Source organism: Delphinus delphis, chromosome Y, assembly GCF_949987515.2.
Source record: "Delphinus delphis chromosome Y, mDelDel1.2, whole genome shotgun sequence".
Lineage (NCBI taxonomy): Eukaryota > Metazoa > Chordata > Mammalia > Artiodactyla > Delphinidae > Delphinus > Delphinus delphis.
In genome coordinates, this window is record NC_082705.1 from 342,747 (window position 1) to 368,312 (window position 25,566).

The 25,566-nt window shown below is 34.2% G+C and overlaps 1 protein-coding gene across 1 annotated transcript in view; it reads right to left on the minus strand.

The window, feature by feature from the left end:
- LOC132419216 (ubiquitin carboxyl-terminal hydrolase 9X-like) overlaps positions 1-25,566 on the minus strand; it is a 145,878-nt gene that overhangs the window by 66,259 nt on the left and 54,053 nt on the right. Inside the window, exons 13-21 of the mRNA XM_060003206.1 lie at positions 23,149-23,285; positions 21,336-21,469; positions 15,602-15,689; positions 12,724-13,066; positions 11,489-11,584; positions 10,866-11,077; positions 9,303-9,543; positions 8,846-8,995; positions 7,925-8,045 (exon numbers count right to left, since the gene is read on the minus strand). Of these exons, the coding sequence (XP_059859189.1) occupies positions 7,925-8,045; positions 8,846-8,995; positions 9,303-9,543; positions 10,866-11,077; positions 11,489-11,584; positions 12,724-13,066; positions 15,602-15,689; positions 21,336-21,469; positions 23,149-23,285 (1,522 nt within the window). The remainder of the gene's footprint in view (positions 1-7,924; positions 8,046-8,845; positions 8,996-9,302; positions 9,544-10,865; positions 11,078-11,488; positions 11,585-12,723; positions 13,067-15,601; positions 15,690-21,335; positions 21,470-23,148; positions 23,286-25,566) is intronic.

Genomic DNA, 25,566 nt, shown 5'->3' on the forward strand with positions numbered 1-25,566 from the left:
AGAGAACAGCTAACACCCATTCTTCTCAAACTCTTCCAAAAAACTGCAGAGGAAGCAACACTCCCAAACTCATTCTATGAGGCCACTATCACCCTTATACCAAAACCAGACAAAGATACTACAAAAAAAGAAAATTACAGACCAATATTACTGATGAATACAGATGCAAAAACTCTCAACAAAATACCAGCAAACAGAATCCACCAACACATTAAAAGGATCATATACCATGATCAAGAGGGGTTTAGCCCAGGGATGCAAGGATTCTTCAATTTACACAAATCAATGTGATACACCATATTCACAAACTGAAGAATTAAAACCATATGATCATCTCAACAGATGCAGAAAAGGCTTTTGACAAAATTGAACACCCACTTATGATAAAAACTCTCCAGAAAGTGGGCACAGAGGGAACCTATCTCAACATAATAAAGGCCATATATGACAAACCCACAGCAAACATCATTCCCAATGGTGAAAAACTGAAAGCTTTTCCTCAATGATCAGGAACAAGACAAGGATGTCCACTCTCACCACTATTATTCAACATAGTTTTGGAAGTCCTAGCCACAGCAGTCAGAGAAGATAAAGAAATAAAAAGAATACAAATTGGAAAAGAAGAAGTAAAACTGTCACTGTTTGCAGATGACATAATAGTATACATAGAGAATCCTAAAGATGCTACCAGAAAACTACTAGAGATAATCAATGAATTTGGTAAAGTAGCACGATACAGAATTAATGTACAGGAATCTCTTGCATTCCTATACACTAATGATGAAAAATCTGAAAGAGAAATTAAGGAAACAATCCTATTCAGCACTGCAACAAAAAGAATAAAATACCTAGGAATAAACCTACCTAAGGAGGTAAAAGACCTGTATGCAGAAAACTAAAAGTCACTGATGAAAGAAATCAAAGATAACACAAACAGATGGAGAGATATACCATGTTCTTGGATTGGCAGAATCAATATTGTGAAAATGACTATACTACCCAAAGCAATCTATAGATTCAGTGCAATCCGTATCAAATTACCAATGACATTTTTTACAGAACTAAAACAAAAAAAATCTTAAAATTTGTATGGAGACATAAAAGACTCCGAATAGCCAAAGCAATCTTGAGGGAAAATAAACGGAGCTGGAGGAGTCAGACTCCCTGACTTCAGACTATACTACAAAGCTACAGTCATCAAGACAATATGGTACTGGCACAAAACCAGAAACATAGATCAATGGAACAAGATAGAAAGCCCAGAGATAAACCCACACACCTCTGGTCAACTAATCTATGACAAAGGAGGCAAGGATATACAATGCAGAAAAGACAGCCTCTTCAATAAGTGGTGCTGGGAAAACTGGACAGCTACATGTAAAAGAATGAAATTACAACACTCCCTAACACCATACACAAAAATAAACTCAAAATGGATTCAAGACCTAAATGTAAGACTGGACACTATAAAACTCTTAGAGGAAAATATAGGAAGAACACTCTTCGACATAAATCACAGCAAAATTTTTTTTGATTCACCTCCTAGAGTAATAGAAATAAAACCAAAAATAAACAAATGGAACTTAATGAAATTTAAAAGCTTTGGCACAGCAAAGAAAACCATAAACAAGACCAAAAGACAACCCTCAGAATGGGAGAAAATACTTGCAAATGAATCAATGGACAAAGGATTAATCTCCAAAATAAATAAACAGCTCAATATTAAAAAAACAAACAACCCGATGAAAAAATGGGCAGAAGATCTAAATAGACATTTTTCCAAAGATGGCCAAGAAGCACATGAAAAGCTGCTCAACATTACTAATTATTAGAGAAATGCAAATCAAAACTATAGTGAAGTATCACTTCACACCAGTTAGAATGGGCATCATCAGAAAATCTACAAACAAATCCTCAAAAGGGCATGGAGAAAAGGGAACCCTCTTGCACTGTCGGTGGGAATGTAAATTGGTACAGCCACTATAGAAAACAGTATGGAGGTTCCTTAAAAAACTAAAAATAGAGCTACCATATGATCCAGCAATCCCACTACTGGGCATATACCCAGAGAAAACCATAATTCAAAAAGACACATGCACCCCAATGTTCATTGTAGCACTATTTACAATAGCCAGGACATGGAAGCAACCTATATGCCCATCGACAGACGAATGGATAAAGAAAATGAGGTACATATATACAATAGAATATTACTCAGCCATAAAAAGGAACGAGACTGGGTCATTTGTAAAGACGTGGATGGATCCAGAGACTGTCATACAGAGTGAAGTAAGTCAGAAAGAGAAAAACAAATATCATATATTAACACATATATGTGGAACCTAGAAAAATGGTACAGATGAACTGGTTTGCAGGGCAGAAACAGAGACACAGATGTAGAGAAGTAGCGTATGGACACCAGGGGGGAAAAGCAGGGGGTGGTGGTGGTGGTGGTGGTGTGATGAATTGGGAGACTGGGATTGACTGGATACACTGATGTGTATAAAATGGATGACTAATAAGAACCTGTTTCATAAAAAAATAAAATTAAATTTAAAAAAAAGAGGGCTTCCCTGGTGGTGCAGTGGTTGAGAGTCCACCTGCCGATGCAGGGGACACGGGTTCGTGCCCTGGTCCAGGAAGAACGCACATGCCGCAGAGCGGCTGGGCCCGTGAGCCCTGGTTGCTGAGCCTGCTTGTCCAGAGCCTGTGCTCCGCAACGGGAGAGGCCACAACAGTGAGAGGCCTGCGTCCCGCAAAAAAATAAATAAATAAAAGAAAAGAAAAGAAAAAGAAAAACAAGGCAAATGACTTTGAGTGATTTTTTTGGGGGAGGTGACAGATATTAATGATGCTGCTCAGTATCTGTTCAGAATAAGGCAATGTCAAGTTTGCAGTGATTAAAGAACTGGCCTCTAATTAGATAGTCTGCATTAAACAATTACGTATGAAAATATTCTCAAATAAGCTGAGAAAACACTAATTAAATACAAACAGTAAAATCTGATAAAATTATCATGGTAATTGTGTATGTGGAAGAGAAAAAGTCTTAGGAAGAAAGACTCACAAAGCTTGTGAAAATGTAAGATGTTTAAAACCTATGGTCATTCGTTCACTGGATTATTCATCAGCAAGTAGTGTGTGGAAAACATTCAAATCTATCAATATGTTATTAACCAGCAGTGTCAATAGGCAACTTCATTTACTTTCATGGACTTAATATTTAGTTTATAAAGTTTTGTTGGAAACAGAATCAGGGTATTCTGACTTGCCCTACCACATAGCAGTTCAATGTTTTAGCAAAATAGTAATGTTTTGTTGTGATTTTTAAAAGCTCAGGTTTAAGAATAAAAATTTTTTTATACAAGTAGAAATATTCTCAAACACTGGAATGGTTTAGGAGTTTAGATTTTGCTGCAGACTTGATGCTTCTTAATGAATTCAACATACAATCACAAGGGAAAAGTGTTGAAAATACTGCAGTAAAGTTATTAAGATGCCAACTACCACTGTTTGATTCACAAGTGGCCAGCCCTCGACATCTGCAGATCTAGCATCCAAGCGTTCCACCAATGTGAATCAAAAATACTGAAAAATCAAAACAAAACACAACCTAGAAGGTTCCAAAAAGCAAAACCTGAATTGACCATGCACCATATACTACACTGAAACCAATCGAATTAAGCGATGTTTAAGTATACTCTGCTATAGCCTCCCAGCACTTCACAGACCCTGAATCTATCTCCTGCACTCACTGGGCACTGCTCACATCTTCTTTGTTTGCTTGTGTGTGTACTGTTTCTCTGAAAAAATGGCTCTAAATGTAATTAACTGGTCAAAGCAATCTGTCAGAGGCTAAGGAGTATAAAGTGCCATCTGTAAACAAGAAAATCAAAATCTTTGTTCCTTTGACTTAAAGGCTATAAAGTTAAAAGCAAGTTGAGCATTCACACAATAAAACAAAAAGCTGAAACTTGTGTGTTTGTGCTGCCCCTACAATGGCTAAAATAGTCTTGTTTCATGATTATCTGTTTGCAATGACTGGGAAAACATTAAGCGTGTGGCTAAAGGACATGTTAGAGAACATATCCTATTCATGGTGAAATTATGACCGAAAAAGCGTTTAGTCTCCATGAGCAGTGCTGTGAGGGGTTTCAGGAGAACAAGAGGAAAGACTTTAAGGCTAGTAAGGGACAGCAGGATAGCTATATATAAAGCACTACAGCCTCAAGAACTTAGAGATCATGGGATAACCGGCACTGGCTGATGCTGAGGCAGCATCAACATTTCCAAAGGGGCTCAAGAAATTCATGGAAGCAAACGGCTACATCAGAGCAAGTCTTCCATTGTGATGAAAAAAGCTTGCTCTGGAAAAATGTGTCCAATAGTACCCACATCCATAAGAATGCCAAGCTATCTCATCCTTGGGATGGCTCCACGAGTGTTTCATTCTTGAAGTGAAGAAATATGTCGATGAGAAGAATGTGCCATTCAAGGTCCTCCTAACTGGCAATGCTCCCAGTCAACCCTAATCTAATCTCTCCGCTTCATGTGGAAATGATGTTCCTGACTGAACCTCCACTGATCCTGACACTGGTAATTTTTTTTAAATTACTTATTTATTTATGGCTGTGTTGGGTCTTTGTTGCTGAGCGCATGGGCTTTCTCCAGCTACAGCGAGTGGGGGCTACTCTTGGTTGCAGTGCGCAGGCTTCTCATTATGGTGGCTTCTCTTGTTGCAGAGCACAGGCTCCAGGTGCATGGGCTTCAGTAGTTGTGGTGCATGGGCTTAGCTGCTTCTGTGGCATGTGGGACCTTCCTGGACCAGGGCTCGAACCTGTGTCCCCTGCACTGGCAGGTGGATTCTTAACCACTGTGCCACCAGGGAAGTCTCTGACATTAGTATTACTGATCTCCTCCCAAGTGTCAGAGTCTACAATCTGAACCCAGTTCTCCCAACGTAGATGATCTCTTTAACATACTATCAGAGGTTTGAGTTACCCTGGTGTTTCACAGCTTAGCAATAGTGCCACACATTTCAGTGATGTTGTGTGGAACACAACATCAGCACTGTAGGCAACCAAACAGTAATTGTCGTCAACACTGTGATCATCACATAAGGGTTAAAAGAGAAAAAACCCACTATTTTGGTGAATGTCAACACAGTGTGTGTGTGGGGGTGGGGGGGTGAGTTTATATTTTCTCTCATTGATAATTAAATTTTCTGTACGTACTTGTGTTTTAAATATTCTATGTTATTCAATTATTTTTCTTTCAGGTCACTGAAAGAAAGCAATCTGTGTTTAAAGAAACGTTATGCTATTGTACGTACTATGTGGTTAGGCCTACAATCTGTACTGAACAAGCACAGACCTTTCTTGACATTATTCACTAAACAAAACAGTACAACAACTGTTCATATAGCATTTACGCTGTATCAGGTACTATAAGGAAGGTAGAGATGACTTAAATTCACAGCAGATATATTTTCCAAACTCAAACTACAGTTCCCATAGCACTTTCCAAATTGTGATGTAAGTGCAAAGGAAATCTCCGTATTTCAAAACGCAGTTAACTGCGAAATTGAAGAGCTTCCTACCTAGCCTAAATTTCAAAGTGATTAAACTTCAATGTAATGACATGATAAAAATCAAACATTAAGAGAAGAATAAAGGAAATTCTATGAATGCCTTTTACAAATTCTCAAGGAACAATGACCAGGAGTACCTGTTTGTGGAAAAACCATGTCAAAGATTAAAATATAAAATTTATATTTTAGAGATAAGCAATAACAAATGAATATCTGCAACTGATTTGATGATATGGAACACCAACTTTGAACCCCAACAGAACAAAATAGTATAATGCCCTAAAAAAATCCTGTGATTCTCATTAGTAGACCCATATCATAAAAACTGCACTATATTTATCATTCTTATAGTTTGAATTTTGCTAATAAACATTTCTGTGGAAATTTGCTTCCCTTTTCATGTAAGTACCTACACAGCGTCCTTGATTTTGCCCCTTATCCCACAAAGCCTAATACATTTGCTATCTAGTCTTTAATAGGAAAAGTTTTCCAATCTCTCTGCTAACGAATGTTACTGGAGTAACTGGTGAATCTTGAATGGGGACAATTAGGTGATGAAAACATTTCAGTGCTTATTTTCTGGTTTACATATTTAATTTGCTATTAATAGTAGAATGTCCTTGGTTTGAAGAATATCACAATACTATTTTGAAGGATGACAGAGCATCAAGAGCAATTGCTCTCTTATGGTTTAAAAAAGAAAAAAGTTCTTTGTTTTGTACTTCTTACTTTTCTGTAATTTTGTGATTTTCTCTGTAACAACATATGGTTTTGCAAAACATGGGGTTTAGGGAAACACAAATATCCTTTAAGTACAAATACTGCAAAACGTTCATAAAATAAAACAGAACTATACGTAACAGAAAAAAAAGTGAAAATGTTACAATAAGCTAAAAAAGTCAACTGAGAGCTGTATCAACATAATCTTCAAAAAACCTGTAATAGCTTAAGAGAGGCAAAACAATAACTAAAATGGATTTTGTAAATCCAATAGCACATTCTGATGCATAAAAAATTTTCAAAAGCACAAATAAAAGAATGAGAAAAATATGAGCAAAAAATTTTCAAATCACTCACATCTGAAGCAACTCATCTTTTGACTGACGAAATCCACTGAGTACCCAGCACCCAAAAAACAAAACAACAACAACAAAAAACAATTCACCTAAACCTCTTCTGATGAGTTCATCAGAAGAGCTCAACTCAAGGGCTTTAAAAATAAACTTAAAAGGCTTCTCCACAGAAAGAAAATAGACATACAAAAGCTTTAGTCTTCAAAATGGTCAAAACTGCTATGAAACTTTATTATAAAGGAACAAACTTTCATCCTTTAATGCTATACTCAAACTACTATAAGCAAAACAAAACAAAGCAAAAAATACTATAGTTAAGAGTTCAGCTGAATTGAGAAAAGTCATTTTTTTATTTAAAAAAAATCTGCTTCCCATGTACTCCCCCCCTTTTTTAGGGGGCTATGTTTCAGCAAAATAAGGACTGACTGAAAAAGTCCCAAGACAAAGGTGTACTAGAGCATCCACAATACAAAAGTTGTATAAAGAAGTCCAAGAAACAGACTGGAGCAAAAGAAGAAAATAAACAAAAACAGGACATAACACATCTGACCGTGTTGAAAACTGTTTTAAAAATTACTGAAGGGAATGAGGCAGACTTAGTAATGAATACCACAGAAAATCTAGCAGATAAAAGGGGGGAGATTTTAAAAGCTAGTATAAATAGGTGGGTAACCTAGGAGATTACAATATTTTGATATATAGTCTGTTTGTAACGTTAGTAGCATTTTTATTTTTAGCATTTTTATTAAGCCAAATAGTTCTGTAATATTTACAGTCTTGAAAATATGAATAATTTATTTCAGCAAAATTGTGAGATGACCAAAAAAGGATGTGAAAGTAAGAAAGTCAGTATATAATATCTAAACTTGACATAAAAAATTAATAATGCAAACATACTGTTTAGGGATAAACTGTTATACGCAATAATGAAACCTAAAAGATAAAAAGTCTTTTTTTTGAAACAGAAAGGCAGGATGAGGATGGGTGAGGTAGATTACTGTTTTTCATATAGGATTTGAAGAATCCTGAGTTTCTCACTTGTGTGCATTAGTTCACTAAAAATATTTTTTACATTATATGTTCCTAAATATTCTTTAATCACCCATAGAAAATTTCTCATCGGCAATGGTATGGATGACAGATGATCAATATCATATACTACACCACAAAGTGTATCTCAAAAGAAACAGTATTTGTCTATTAGGTACTTGTCAGCATTCGGAGCACGGTAGAGAAGGGAGTGGGGAGGTATTTTTCTTACCTGGTGGCATAAGTTTCATAAGTATTCTTGCTCCATCTCTAAGAGGTGGCATGTTCAGATTGCTACCTAAATCAGCAACTTGCCAAAGGAAAGAGATATATCTGGGATGCTGTGACATTATCTGGAATATAAAACACAGAAAGTACATACCTATAAATTATGTCAAAAAATTTTGTTATTCAAAATAACCTATACTAAGTTTTCTACTTATCAATCCCATCTTTTGCTTATGCCACGTTTACTACCTGAAATTATCTGCCTTCCCTATCTTTTGACTTTTTACAAACCAACTGATTCTTCACAATGCAAACTCAATCATTTTGTTAAATAAGCCTAAGATACTCTAATTTCTTTGTGACACATTTTGTTTTGTAAACCATGAATTACACACAGCTCTCAGATGCTGTTTATACAAAAGACACTTCCCCCTTCAGGGGTAACTAGTGTTGATTAAATTCCTAATCCAATTGTCACAGGGACTCAAATTCCTCTCACGATGAAGTGGCTGGTATTATTCCAGCTATGATTCTTAAGAAGGATGGGTAGAGAAGAGTAAGAAAGGGAAGAGTTGCTTTAGATGTGAGAAGTATTACTAAGAATCTGAGAAAAACAGGAGATTGTACGTTTCTGTAAAAATGGTTCCAAATGAAAGACTAATATTTTCTAGAGGTATATATTTAGTAGTATTGTAGCTCAATAGTGATAGATTAATTCTATGCAAATATAATTCTATATCCATGGGGAAATTTTATTTTAAAATCCAACAACTAAGAAATCCAACAAGAAGTTAACAGTTAACTGTATATTTATTTGACATTCCCAATCTTTAGAACATGTAAACTTCTTACAAAAAGAACCATTTTACACATTTCTCTGTATTATCAAAGAAGAGTGTAATCCTTACACACACTATCTACTCACCACTCCAGGCAAACAACTTTCCACTTCTGGATTAGGACCATCACTGTAATGATTACAATGGTTTCCAGGAGATCCAGTTGAAGAATCAGAAGAACTATCAGGGCTGGAAGGCATATTGGAACTTACTTGTGTAAGTTTGGCTGTAATTACCTGAAAATGATAGAACAGCAAACACAATGGAAAATGCTTCCACAAAATGCAGAAACTAGATATATCATAAGGCTAAAAAAAGATTTCATGCTTTAATTTTAGAGGTACAATTTAAAAGTTCTATCCAAAATAACCCCTTAGTAGCTTATCTCCTCCACAACACAACCCATCTTACTTAGGGTTATAACCCAAACACCTAACATAGAAGACTGTACACAATAGTTAGATGCTCAAACATTAATAAACAATTAGAAAACAGCCTCAATGTTTAATTTTGGGAGAATATTTGAAAATTATATGTACTTACTGATTTATCTTTTAAGTTTAATTGTCCAATTAGCTTTCTGTCATCTTCAGAATCTATCAATTCACCACCCACAAAGAGTTCAATTTTTGTATGGGCTACATTTGCTTTAATACGATTGAGAATACATCGTCTTACTGAACCAACTGTATCATTTGTATGAGACCATATGTCCAAGTCATCAACCTGTCTGCCATGGTTTGGAAATCGAACTATAAGAGAGAGATGTTTACCACGGAATGCTCTGCAGGGAGGGGAAGGGGGGAAACACAGTAATATTCAGTAGATGGCCAAGACAAAAAGCTGGGAATTTAACATTTCCTAACTAAGTAAAAGGAAGACGGTTAGACTAATTTTGTTTTTAGGATACACAAAATAAAAAATTTTTATTTCTTTAACTGTAAACACTATAATTAATTTTGAAAACACAACATAACTATAAGCCTTTGTTGTTAATCTTTGCCTCTATGAATGCAGAACAGAAGATTTCTACTTATGATAAATTAATAACAGAGACATGAATAAAATATCAATTAATTTTAAGCCATAAAAGGTCAATTCACCGAGAGTTTTGTTTGTTTGTTTGTTTGTTTTGCGGTACGCGGGCCTCTCACTGTTGTGGCCTCTCCCATTGTGGAACACAGGCTCCGGACGCGCAGGCTCAGAGGCCATGGCTCATGGGCCCAGCCGCTCCGCGGCATGTGGGATCCTCCCAGACCGGGGCACGAACCCGTGTCCCCTGCATCGGCAGGCGGACTCTCAACCACTGCGCCACCAGGGAAGCCCAAGAGTATTTTTAAATGTGGAAGAAATGAACTTCACCTCGAGAGTGTCAACAAAAATGTCAAAATGCATGTTTCCACTAAAAAATTCTTTGAATTCTTAAAAACAAAATTCACCCTAAAATATTTCTCTTGATATATATTCTCTTCCCACAGGTAAGATACAAAATAAAAATCACATTAAAGTAAGCAATTTTACATTTTCCATTTAAAAAATGATCACAATTTTTAAACATCTTATGGTACTTAATCCTACAAAACTTTCCCCCAAACTAGAAATGCCATTTACACTATTATTAAATAATTTAATATATTGCTTATTTAATTTATAATATATCATTTATATCACATAATATATAAAATGAAATGATTTAGTGATTTATATTATAGTTCCTATATTTAAAGAAATTTTAGTAAAGACATTTAAAAATATTCTTTGTGACATTTACTAAATAAGCAGCTTTAAAGAATTTTATTTTTAACAGTGTAAACAAATAATATCAAAATAAAAACACATCAAACTGCAAAATACCAGAGCAACACTCAGTGGATGGTAATAGCTCAGAGCACAATGCCTCTCCATAATGTAACTCAAAACTTCCTATTTTTAAAAAAAAATATCTGTAAGGTGCAAATAATGTTTTTAAAAGGCAGGATATTGACATCCAGAAATGAAAAATTTCTTTATGGTCCTTTTAATCTATACATCATAACTTTCCCAATTAACTGGTTAAGAAAAATAAATAATTGCAAATTAACACCAAAAGATCAGTTTCTTACAAACCTTGACATAGGTAGAATTGTTCTTTCCTCATGATAATCACTATCACATTCATTTATGTATTCCCTTAAAACAGTTAATACTCGAACCATTCGAATGGCTTCCTGTCTTGCACAATTAATACTGTCTTTGTCACCATCCAAAACACACAATGTATCATATGAAGCTTTCAAGCGATCAAAGCAAGACTGAATGAAGTCTTCATGGATAACCACCTATAAATATTGGGCCAAATAAAACCAGTTCAAACTGCTTCAAAATTTAAAACTAAATATGACATTAATCCAATTAAAGACAGTAAAATTTCAACTTCTAGGTAACTCCTAAAATTACGTAACTCACATTATGTATAATCAATAATAAAACACAATAATAAGAAACACAATAATAAATAATTACATTCGAAATGATCGTAACCACGTAAAAGTAATTATCACGGAAACATTCACTGAGTTGGCATTTGGTAAGGGACAAATGTGCATTAAATACTTAAATACTTTTGACAAGAGTTAAAAAGTTACGTTTCTAGTTTTCTAATTAATTCTAAGTTTAAAAAGATTCTACTAAACACAAGATTACTTTTCAATCTACCTGGAGTGGAAGTTTTTATGTACTTCAATCCTCACCTGATTGACCTGTAACCTGGGGCCAAGGTTTGTGTATATCTCTTTAAGGAGATCTATAGCTCTGCTTGCAATATCATCATTACTCTGAATTACAACCTAGATCCAAAAATTAAAGTATTAGTAACATTCAAGATGTATTTTCATTTGGCACTTAAATTCAAATTATATCCTCAATTTAAAAAAATTCAATAATTTAAGACTAAATTGATTTTGATATGCAAATCATGTAAAATTAAGTAAATGGAATATTAAGAATTGATACATACAAGTTTTCTCAATAGAGCAATTTGCTTTAAAATGAAAACAATAAAAATTGTGAAATTTTCAAGGAATAATTCAAATAAGTTAAAAAATTTTCCATGAAAAATCATTCATCACAAAAAGCAATCCTGTCAACTCCAACAACTTCTGCACATCTTTGTCACTTATCTAATTACATCAGAGGTTTTTACAACATGTTTAGAATCCTATGCTATGAGGGTGTTTCAGGGCTGACACTTTGAGAGGTTTGAGGAGGGAAAAGGAGAGGAATAGAGGGAGACTGAGCTGAGAAAAAGCCTTGATTTTAATGAAAGACCAAGCAAACACCTTAGCTTACCTGTGGTTTAGAAATAAAACCAAAAAACCCCACATCCATAACACAATATAAGCTGAAATGTAATAGGTTAGATTTTTAAAGATGGAAACAAGATTTATTTATAAAGATGGAAAAAGGCTTAAGCATTTTACCCTCAGGTACTTTAATATATCACAAATTAAGGAATATCATAAAGGTATTAATTGAAAACTCCATTCAACTAATAGTCCTCTGTTCTGTCCATCATTCATTGTGGCATTAAATGTACAATAAACCCCAAGATATAACTTATGTAAGGTAGCTAATGACCTTCATGAAAGGAATGTGAAAGATCTGCAGGCAGAAAATGGTTACTGTACTTGCATATACCTGAAAAAATTCTAAGTACAATAGATGTTTCAGTGGCAGATAGTTAAAGAGAGGGAAGAGAGAGAGAGAGAATGAACCCAAAGTTAGTGGCAAATAAAATTGATATAACAAGAAGCTGAAGATGAACAGTTCCCACCCATGCACTGTCTCCTATCCCCCAATTACTAGGAAAAGCATCAACAAGGATAAATACATGTAACTTACAAGCAAAATTATGACTCCTTAACCATTTTTTAGAAACCACCTCAGGTACAGTGTTTGCAAACAGGAGTTCCAACTTCTCACTTACCCTCCAAAGGTAGTCTAATCCTATTAGCTCCAAATCATCCATCATATAGGCTCTTCTTTTTGCTACTAGTTTCCCTTCTCGACAGTTAACAGCTTTGAAGAATCGTTCAAAACATTTCATTCCATTTTCAGTTAACAGGAAAGGATCAAGCTGAAGCACATTACTTTCAAAGAAGTCCTTATTAATATCAGGATCTAAGTCTGGTTCATCCCCCATTAACTTGGAATACCACTTAAAACAGGCTTCACGATCACAAAGGTAAACTGCATTTTCTGCTAGGCATTTCCATATTTGTTTTGCCTGAGGAGCACAGAGCCACAGTTGGCCATCCTTCAGTAAAAATCTTGGAAAAATTTAAGAAATCTGTAATTAGGTCTATACAATTTTACCCTCAAACACAATTTATTTCAATGTGTCTAAAATAATTCATTTAGCACAATCACATTTTAATTACAGCTTAAAAATGTGTTCTTTCAAAAAAGCTTATTTCTTAACCATGTATCTGGCAGGAAAAAAATATCAGCTATTAAATTCATTTATTTAACAAGCATATATTCATGGGGCAACTATTATACTCGAAGAATTATGCTAGATGATGTGAGCTAAATACAGAAGCTTCTTTCTGACTCTCAAGAAGTTTAGGCTTTGAAACCAGATCCTGACTTAGCTCCCTGCATATATGGTTTCATTGCAAAATAGGGTTATTACGTTAGATGACTCTGACATAACAGAATGTTTTCATAAAATAAAGCTTCTCAAAATTTTTTAATTTCTAAAAATATTATACTCAATACCTGCACACAGTAAACAAAACAGTCTATGTAATTTAAGCTTATTTCTAGGTCAGTGACCACTATAATATGTTTATCAATATTCAAGATGTCCTCTGGTGCTTTTTAGCTGTGTGACTATTAGGTGTCCATTAAAATAAGACTACAATGAAGCTGATCATTTTCCTTCAATCAGTGTCTTCCTTCAGTTAGACTCTAGTCTCTCTTAGCACTCTTCTACTTTCTCTGTGTGTTATTTCTATGAATGATAATGAAAGAAAACGTAAGTTAATTTTAATCTGAATAATTTTACATTTAATTCTTAGTTAACAAATGGTGGCTTCATTTCTAATACAGTATGGTGTATTCATTTAATGTCAGTGGGTTTCTTCTTTTGGGTCGTAACTGTAGGTCTTTAATATCTCAATAAATCTAGGTTTGAGTATGAAGGTGCCTTTTTAGAACTTTTTAATTCTATCTAATCTCTCCAATTTACAAATGAGCAACATGAGGGCCAGAATAATAAAACACCTTTTCCTTTAGTGAACTACACTACTACGTATGTATAGAGCAGGAACTACAATAGGTCTAATTCTAAACTTTAACAGAATAAGTAAATTCTAAACCATTTTTCTGTGTCAGTAAACCTAAGGGATACAGTACACAAATGTCAATAATAGTGGCCCACTGTGGGAGAGAATCTAGATATGAGGTGGCAACTTTTTTTTCCTTGGATGTTTGGGGGGTGGCGGGGGGAAGAGCACTTTAAAAAAATGTCATAAAATCTGATGACTAGATTTTAATGTCATAAAATTTGATGACCAGAATTTTTCCTAAGTTGGAATGTGTAAACACTTGCATCAGAGAGATCAGATCTATCTGACAGATTATAAAATTCTTAAAGGTAGCTATGGATTGACTTAGAAAATAGGTTGTATGTCAATCTAAATATTCCCCATAAATTACATGGTTCAGCAACAGAAATATAGTATACAACATACTCTAAAGAGAAAATTCCCAAGAATAAATATGTATGAAAAATAATAAATACAAGATTTTATGAAAAACTGATAGCCTGGGCATTCTTTCCTAACATACTTATGATTTAAATATACTTTTCTGCTATGATATGCTAACTGAAATTCCAAGCAACCTCGTTATTTAAGCTACATAGCCATATCCATACACATAAATAGACACGTCATTAAAAGCTAATCATTACAGGGCTTCTCTGGTGGCGCAGTAGTTAAAAATCCACCTGCCAATGAAGGGGACAGGGGTCTGGGCCCTGGTCCAGAAGGAGCCCACATACCACGGAGCAACTAAGCTAGAGCCCATGAGCAACAACTACTGAGCCTGCGTGCCACAACTACTGAAGTCTGCATGCCTAGAGCCTGTGCTCCGCAACAAGAGAAGCCACCACAATGAGAAGCCCGCGCACTGCAACGAAGACTAGCCCCCACTTGCCAACTGGAGAAAGTCCGTGCACAGCAACGAAGACCCAACTCAGCCAAAAATAAATAAATTTATATTAAAAAAAGTTAAACATTACTGAGCAAATTCAGTATTATTTAGTTTTGGCTTAAAAGATAGGCTATTTTTCCTTATCTCCATCTTAAGTAATGTTATTATATATAGGTTTAGTTTGCCTTTATCAGTCATTGTTAGAATAAATAAAGCACCTAAGCATACCAACCACCCTTTACTGCCATGATAGCATTAATGTTCCTTACTGCCATGATATAGCATTAATGAAAATGTTCCCTGGATCATGGTTTTTCTGTCCTATAGTTCAAAGTATGAAAATGTATGAAGAATAAACTTTAATTTCTAACAGAAATAAACATAAGCTCCACTCTGAAATTTAAAATGTATTTTCTTCAAAATCCAATAAAAGAATAAAGTTAAAGATTAGCCAATAATTAAAAAGCATTTAATAATGAACACATAGGAAATGTTACATTAACTTTTGGCAATGGTTCTTATGTGGGGAAATACTCAGTTACAGGTGAAATGGCTACCTAAAAAGGACTCAGCTATGAAGAATGTTAACATTGCATTCCTTATGTATGCCTTAAAGAGAACAGCACTAATTGTTTAAAACTAACCTAAGGAAATTAAGCCGTTCTTGAACTTCTTGAACATGACTATATCTACTCCCAAGCCTCACAGTTTGTGGGTCATAGTCTTCATGGTCTGCAAATTAACAAAAATATTGCATTATACACATGTATATCCACATCACTGTTGACTTTAACCAAAAGAAGTTAAGAATCCAGTAATCATTTATTATTAATAGGCAACATGTAATAGATATATTTAAATAATCTAATTTTCCCCACAAAAATGAACACTTGCTTTTTACACAGTCAAAAGGAAAATGTGATATGTGCTATAAAAAATAATTTTTCAGCAGAGCCCTTCCATTTTTCATATATAATGAAACAATTCTGTGAGAAAAAAAATGACTTTATCCCCTTGACTTTTCCTTCTGTTATATTAACACCAGTTACTGTAGTATTTCTGCATACACAACATCATTAAGACAAAGTTACATATGTTATTGCATTTGATAACGTTATCATACAATTTCCTTAATCAACAGACTATGAATGTCTGGGGTATTTTTAAAAAATATATAAAACAAAACAAATCTAGCCTCCCATATGACCATGAATACATATGTTGGTAAGTTGGCCTATACTGAGGTTGAAAATTCTTTTTTAAATATAAAACTAGTAAGTACTCTGGACTTCTGTTATCAACTTCATATACTGGGTGAAAAATTCTCTCAGTGTTTGTCAATGAAAAAGTGAAGGAAAAATCTGAAAACACGTATTTTCCTAAAAATACCATTAATACTTTTTGTGTCTGAGATGCTTCCTTAAAAAAGGTATAACTCAAAAAAAAAAGGTATAACTCAACTAAAACATGAGTTTTAGAAGTCTGTCTTAGGGGACTTCCCCAGTGGTCAAATGGTTAAGACTTCACCTTCCAATGCAGGGAATGACGGTTTGATCCCTGGTAGGGGAGGTAAGATCCCACATACCTCACAGCCAAAAAACCAAAACATAAAACAGAAGCAATATTGTAACAAATTCAATAAAGACTTTTTAAATGGTCCACATCGAAAATCTTAAAAAAAAGAAAAAAAAGCCTGTCTTAAAAAATTCTCATAAGGTTGTTTATCTCAGTATCAAGCAAAATAAAAATCACAAAAGAAGTAGGAGGACAGGATAAAGATCTCTGCCTGAAAATAACCAAATCTGTTTGGGTGGAACAGAAGACAGTGGAAATAAATGCTTCAGACAGAGCTGCCAACCACTCAGGAATCAAAGATATTTATTTCAAAAATCTGAAGTACTGGTATTTCTCAATTATGCATCTTTTGGAACTTGTATTATTGTCAGTACTGATGCCAAATAATTCTAACTGTATGAGCTCCTTTCAGAATTGGTAAAGGCAACCCAAGTCATCAAAATGGCAAGATTTTACATTTCAGAAAAACCTGAATTAGAAGTAAAATGTTGACTTGCTATAAAAGATGGAACATAAAGGATGTTAGAGATGTATCTGGAATTGGATTTGGGAAAGAAAGGCACATATTATCACTGCTTTACATTTCCAGATGCATGAGCATCTACTACCAGTTCTATAATCTTATTACGTCCTTGTAAGTCATCAACTGCCCAAGCCTCAGGCCTCCAAAAGTGTGGAAATTTATGTTCTACTACATACACATTTTCTGGTATTTCAAGAGTGCTGATCTTGAAGTACCTGACTAAACTTTATGCCACCACTTTGGCTGCTTTTTATCCCTTAAAGACCTCTGTCTGAAAACGTCTGCGTGTGTGCTTACTTGGCAGGATTTGGGGGTGGAGACACACACATATGCACACACAGAGGTAAAAGCATGGTACAACTTTACTTTTTCATATAATTTCAAGTGCAAAAATGATACAAGACTAGTCTTTACCCACATGTACCTATTGTTTATAATCTGTCCATTTGTTTTATCAGTATCTCTATTTATACACATTTGTATCATTTTGTGAACCATCTGAAGGTAAAGCTGGTCATTTTTACTCCCTAAAACTAGCCCTACTGACAAGGAAACAGCCATAGTACTTACATGATTTTAAGATTAATCCAAGACTAATTGAGCATATACTCAAATTTGAGCATATACTCAAATTTCATTAACTGTCTCAGTAACATTCTTTTTTGCTTCCCTTTTTCCCAATCCAGAATCAACTCTAGGCTCACATATTGCATGCAGTTGTTTTCTTAGAGTCTCCTTAGTTCTTCTTTGTGTATTTTTACCTTGACTATTTTAAAGCTATTTGTGTAATGCCATTCAATTTGCATTTGCTTCATGTTTCCTCTAGTTAGATTCAGGTTATGCATATTTGGCAAGAAATACCACAAAAGTAACGCTGTATCTTTTCCCATATATCATTATCAGAAGCAAAGACATCAGTTTATCCCAATATTAATAATGTTAATTTAACTTAAATAGCTTACTTAAGGTGTTTCTACCAAATTTCTCCAACAGTTACTACTTTTCTCTTTGTAATTAAATATTTGTGGGAGAATACTTTGATACTATGTCACTGTTCTGGTCCTCATCAAACTTTCACTTACTAGTTTTATCATCCATTATTTTTTCCTACATCTATAGTTGACATCTGCCTCCATTTATATATTTTTAACACTGTGAACTCAAGGACTCATACACTGAAAAGGTTATCATTAATGGTATCATTATTTTAATGGCAAGTCAGAGCTTACTTCTTTTTGACATTGAGACATGATTCTCTAAAAACACTTTCTAGCATAATGATGTTCAAGTCTTATCCTGTACGTTCCTGTGGTAGCCTTAAAAAGTCATTTCTCCAAAGAACTATAAGCTTAGTAAAATGAGTAATATTAAAGATATTCTTTAAATTGCAAGATTCCACAAATATATTTAACAGTACTTCACGGCTAACAGGTATAAATGAGTAAGAATTACTACGTGAACAAAACACAGGATGTACATTTTAACACACCACGGTTGTTAAATGACTCTTGTAAATACATCTTTTTTTGCTGCCAAGTGGTCCTGATAATAACCAAGCATCATAATGAAAGCAAAGAGAATGGGAAGAGGTAATGCAAACTGGCAGTCCCTAAAAAAAAACAGATTTAAATGAATTGCACTGTGTAAGTCCTAAAAACTTTGCTCAGAAATAGGAGAAAATGATACATAAAACTCTCATTAATTTCAAATCAACACAAAGGGTATCCTCTAATGAACTAAGCTGAAGTGTATTATGTATTTTGTTGAGAAACATTAAAAAAAAATCTTTAACTGTGATTCAGGAAGTACTGGTGCATAACTTCAATAAAAAGTAGCTCATTTTTACCTTTCACATGTAAAAGTTATGAAGAATTTTATGTTACTTTCTTGTCTAAGATAACATGAAAGCAGAGGTGAAATCAGCTGCTCATGACACTACAGAAATAATTTTTCCAAAACCAAAGATGCCTAGTAGAAATGCAACATAGTTATGGCAAATGCATAACATGGAAGAAATGAAACTAAGGAGTATCAGTGAACTCCAAGAACGTCACAATATATATCTTGTCACATGCCTGAACAGATCAATGTGCTGTTGAACAGCACAATGAACAGCACATGCAGAACAGCATGCAATATGCTTCTTAGACATAAGCAATCACCATAGTTTGTGTTATTATTTCTACATCATAGAATTCAATGTAAGTCTCACTAGAAAAATTAAGTTTGTCCCTATATTTAAAGGTCAACTGCTAAAAAGCACTGGTGAGAAACGTAAAATAATACATTAAGGAGGAAAAGGTTAGAAGCAGATGATATGAAATCAATTAATTCAGAGGAACTCATTAATACAACAAAATTTCAAGTACTTGCTATGTGTCAGGCAACATTCTAACAAGCATTAACTCCATTCTAGCAAGTATTAACTTATGAAGTTATAACTATTATTATCCTCATTTTACAGATTTGGTAACTCTTCTTTGAAGGCTTAAGTAACCTGCAAGTTATATAGCTATGAATGAGGCCAGGTTTTAAATCTAGGCAGTTGATAGAGCTTGCATTTGTTATCTCTAACTTTGCAAAGAAGCAATATAAATATGATACGGAAGAATGCTGCCGTTCTTGAGATCATGAAAGTGAGATAAACCAAGAGCACAAGTATAATCTGACTAAATGAAACAGAGGATCCTAGTGATGATGAAGTGCACATGTGCTCCACCTGACTGCACTGGCCAATTCGGACTCAATTTATGGCAATGACATTAAGTTAACAGAGGAATTCACACAAAAGTGAATAAAAATTATTGAAATTAAATATGTAGCCGACTGTACTTTGGGAAAAGGTCTTAATTGGCATGTAGGAGGACTCTACCTCCAAGAAAGCCTGAGGTCATAAAACCTCAAGAGAACTATACACAAATCTCTCACTTATGTTGCTGATTTGGGCTGCTCTTGCAAGAGAAAATAAACTACAGTTTCATTCCTATAGTGACTTCCCTGTCCTACCATTCTGCTAAGAATAAACCTTGGTATACCTAGTAAGCAGGACTGAGTGGGACCAATTTAAGCACCTGGTTCTTTGACTGCTTTTCTAGTACTACGACTAGAATGGGTAAAATATGAGATGAACAGGAGGTCAGTACAATCATTTGGGTTATCTGAAGAGTTGATTAATTCTTGCAACACATTTATGTAACTTATATGGGTATGTATCAGCAAAAACTAAGCTACCTCTACAAACACCTTATTATTCAACCAAACTACAACATAGCCATTAAAGGTAAAATGACATGAACAGAGTCTACTGTTCTGGTCAAATAATGAGTTATTACAAACACCCACATTATAAATGTATGTATATGATTGAATTCTACACATCCTCATGTATCACGTCAACTGGGCAATACTTTCAGTTCATCACTAAGCTTAATCATATCTTCAATAATGGACAACAGAAACTTTTCTTTTTCATACTCAAATATAAAAAATTGGGCCTACAAGGTAGCTGGTGTTTTGTCTGTCCTATGAATTTGGTATAATATAGAGGTACAGATGTACAAAGAATATTTTGTGCTCCAGCACAGACATTCAGATTAAACTGTTAAAGAACAATTAATACTGGAATTGGTCTTTAAAGCACCAAGAAGGCTGCCTCACATATAGCAATTACTAAAAAAAGTTTTCTGTTGAACCACAGGAAACTTCATCCCAATAAGTTTAAAGTTTCATACACTGAGAACCAATGGTACATATGGTGATCTAGTAACATTTTAACCAAGTTCTCTGAAGAACTGAAAACATCAATGTAAGGTTATTAAAAACAACTGTAATATATACAAACAACAGACGTGGAGAAAACTGACAAGAGAATTATTAATTAAGTTTTCTTGAAAAGCAGTTAAAAGTACTGTCAGTAAGAAAGGAAAGGTTTAAAAGGAGTATATACCCAAGAGGGTAACAACCAACTGTAAGTACAAGATACAGTTCCCAAATACAGAAGGAAAGAAATCAGTTTAACAAAGATGAGCACGGAGAGAAACAAGCACTTAGTAAACAGTCTTGAAAAGTTGGCCTAGAGTTTTGGTCATTTAAGATTTGAGAGGTCAAGAGGACCCATAACTGAATATACCTTATAAAAACCAATTCACTGCCATTTTTTGGTCCTTTAAAAAATAAATATATTTTCATTTCTACAGTAATTAACATGAGGACAAAACAAAATACAGGGAAGACAAGGCCAGGTTGATTCCCAATAGTTAATTTTAGCTTTTAATACATACCTCTAGTATAAAGTCGCATGCTATTCATATAAGTTGCAAGGTTTTCTGCTACCAAAGTAACTAAGGCATGACTGTGCTGAAGTTGATTGATTAAATCATGACGATAAAATACATGGGGACTTCGCTGAGTTTGACTAAAACGAGAAGAATTTAACAGTATAATTAGGCAAATGAACACTGCTGTAACTAAGTTTACAGAGACTAAATTCTAGCTACTACTTTTAAAAGGTTAAAATACTTGACATCTGTAATAAAATTGGTCAATATTCTCCTTTTTTAGTAATAAAATATCAAGAAATCTGAGATTAACTGATGCCTCACAACATATTTATTCCAGTACTCTTACTTTACTTGAAAACTGTCTATCAGTATTCTCCAATTTCACCCATGATACTGATCTTACATGATACTAATATCAAAGCACAGCTGTTGTACAGTTATATGCTAATCTACATTATCAAGGATATTAGCGATTAAAGGTTCATTCTAGAACACTGAATCTGTAGCCAGTTTTGCCCATGGATACCACCAGAAAGACACCTAGTTCCCATACTGTTTTGTCATTTTCAGTGAAATCAATCATAGTCACATCATTATTAATCTACTGGTGATCAAATCACCAGCCAACAGAGTATATATAGTATTTCATGTATAAGCAACCAGAAAAAGGGTATGTTTGATAAAAGGCAAAAGGCATGTATCATAGATCAGACAATAAAAATATGTCCTTCACAAACAAATATTATTATTAGACTATTTCAACATTTCCTGCAGTATTTATCGCCATAGAATTTCCTAATTTCATATAATTTTTCTAGCACTAGGGGGAAAAAATAAAAATCCAACTTGAGAAAAACATTAAAAGTAGCATTATATAATTCTTTTAAAACAGTAATTCTATTTACATGCATAATCTTATCAGTTTAGTGCTATAAAGGATTTTGGCAATCATAATTGTCTTACATACAAGAAAAATATTTCTTAAAGTTTAGGGAAGCATTTTAAGATGACAGCTAGTCAGACAAAACTGGGGTTCACTACCAGGAATCCTAATTGCATTGTGAATATTCTTGCACTACATTTAGCTTTCTACATGTTATTACTTCTCTTCTGTCATTAATTCAAAATATACTGCAAGAATATAAAGGGATAAATTATTCTAATAACCACTAATAGTTTAGCATCAAGTACAAACATGAAATTAACTATTTAAGAAAAATATAGCTAAAATAAAGAGTAAAAAAGTATCTTTAAACAAGACTTGTCATCTTCCATAATTTAAATCACATTTAGTCTTACCTTTGAAAATTAACTTTTAAATTCAAGAAAAGGTAAAAAACACCCTTTGAAAATTCCTATTCCCTAGTATGAAATTTAAAATTAAAAAAAAAATTGTTGAGAAATGTGTCAGAGTAGACCAGTTAAGAATATATTTAAGAACTGTAAGAAATACTATCATGTGGAACTTAGAATGAATATCAAGCCAACACAGAGGGAACTGGTAGAAAAGGAAAGATGAAATAAGGAGCGAAATAAACACAACCCACACGATACTGTCTGGCAGATCTGCTGGAATTGAGACAATTCTGAACTAAGTGTGGAAGGCAGTAACTTGACTCATACTTATCTGCTATATAAAACTGGGTATGTTAAACTGTGTCATTAAATATAAAGAAGAATAAAGAGTTCTTATTTCATTAAGCTTCCTGTTTTCCCCCTCTACTTTCTCTCTTTAAAATTTGCTGTTACTGATATTCTGTTTTCAACATAATATAAATAAAAATCAGAAAATTTTCTGAATTAAGAGCCTTACCTCAAATTTTGAGGTGCTTCACCAAACAAACTACAAATTTCTCTTATTTGTTTCAGTGCAGGAATTACCCACTTGTCATTTGTGCGAAGTTCTTCAATAAAGCGATCTATCCACTGGATCTTTTGTGTGTCTCGATCCTTACACATACACACACACAAAATTATGGTTATAAGGACAGGTGTTCAGTATCATTCTACCTTCAAATTACTTTGAGAATACAAAGTAGAAAAGCTTTTAAGCTAAGCCTCATAAACATTACGATGTAGTTATAATAGTTTAATGAAATAAAATGCTTTAAGTATGTTCTTCACTTGATGTTATCACCTAAATTCCAAAATGTAAAGTACTACTACGAAGTCAGTGTTCCATGGATTCAGATATATCTGCAACATGGTATAAATTCCATGTTCAGGAACATTCACAGGAAATCTGACTTTTAAAAAACACACTTAAATATGGGTATTGCTTTTAACTATTTTATAACGTTCTTGATATTATAAAAGTTAGGAAAAATGTACAATCCCAAGTATTACTATATGTGGGTGCAATATTAGCATATTTTTATTGAAAGATCAAGGAACATCACTTCATCAAAAAATAACAGTATAATTATTTTTAATTTTAAAAAATTAAAATAAGAATAAAAACAAATCAACACACAAACAGAATGTTAGAGAAAACAGGCACGTTTTCACCTAAAGGAAAATTTAAAATGTTTAAAAATGTTGTAAGAATAAGTTTATTTCTAAAAATCTACCATAATTTACTTGATTTAGTCTTTTTTATCTAAGATCACTAATAATCATAAGTTTGAATACCTAACTAATTTTTAATTGAAATGATTCTATCTATAGGCATATTTAGGGAAGAAAAGGAATGTTGTTTAACAGCTCACATGGAGATACTTTTTGCAAGCACATGCGTATCTCTTTTTAGAAATGAAAGAGGCTCTATACTTCAAGGGTTTTTATTGAATACTATGAACTATATACACCAATAGCCATTTTAATTAGCTGTACAATATGCTATGGATTGTATTCTCAGTTTAAATGGTTTCTATTGTTTACTGTATAAATAATGAATGTCTTGGGCTTCCCTGGTGGCACAGTGGTTGAGAATCTGCCTGCCCATGCAGGGGACACGGGTTCGAGCCCTGGCCTGGGAGGATCCCACGTGCCGCGGAGCAACTGGGCCTGTGAGCCACAACTACTCAGCCTGTGCTCCACAACAAGAGAGGCCGCGACAGTGAGAGGCCCGCGCACCGCAATGAAGAATGACCCCCACTCACCGCAACTAGAGAAAACCCACGCGCAGAAATGAAGACCCAAGATAGCCAAAAATAAATAAATAAATAAATAAAAATTTTTAAAAAGTCTTAACTCTAAATATCACAGTTTTCATGTATTTCCTAGGAAAAAATTTCTAGTGAAATTACTGAACTGAATTCTGTGTGCATATTTAAGGATTTAAAATTTTTTACATGTGAATACTAATTATGTCATGACTCCAAAAGCACTTTAGGTTGGAGGGCAAAAAGTGCAAAATTTATTATAGTTTTCCTTAATACAATAAATGAAGGCTGAAGTTGAAAAAGGCAAAACACTTTTACAGAATTCCATGAAATCCAATACCTATTAACACAGCAATATTTAAGACCCTATGGCAGGCAATTTCTAAATAACACATTAAAGGAAGATGCAATACTTTAGTGCTAAGGAAATATTTCATCAAAACAAGATGCACTTGGGACTTCCCTGGTGGCGCAGTGGTTAAGAATCCGTCTGCCCATGTAGGGACAAGGGTTCGACCCCTGGTCTGGGAAGATCCCACATGCCATGGAGCAACTAAGCCTGTGTTCCACAACTACTGAGCCTGCACTCTATAGCCCGTGAGCCACAACTACTGAGCTCGAGTGCCACAAATACTGAAGCCCTCGTACCCTAGAGCCTGCAGGCTGCAACTACTGAAGCCTGCATGCCTAGAGCCCGTGGTCAGCAACGAGAGGCCACTGCAATGAAAAGCCTGCACACCACAACAAAGAGTATTTCTTGCTCGCTACAACTAGAGAAAGTCTGAGCATAGCAATGAAGACCCAATGCAGCCCAAAAAAAAAAAAAAGAAAAAGAAAAAGAAAGTAACCCAGGTAAAGAATGTTCTCTCAATATATTCACTTAGCTATACAAAAGAAAGCACTTTAAAAAAAAAGACAACACTTTTAAAATCTATGAGGTCAGAAAATATTTCTAAACCTTCACAATTATATAATTTTCACAACCTGGCAGCATCACCTTTGCTCAACTTGATTAAATTCAAATCCAGCTGAAAGCAGAACACCTGCCCTGAGGTAGCTAAAAATACCCTGCTCATTTTTTTTTTTAAGGGAATATAACACCTTTATATAGCCAACCTATCAAAAGG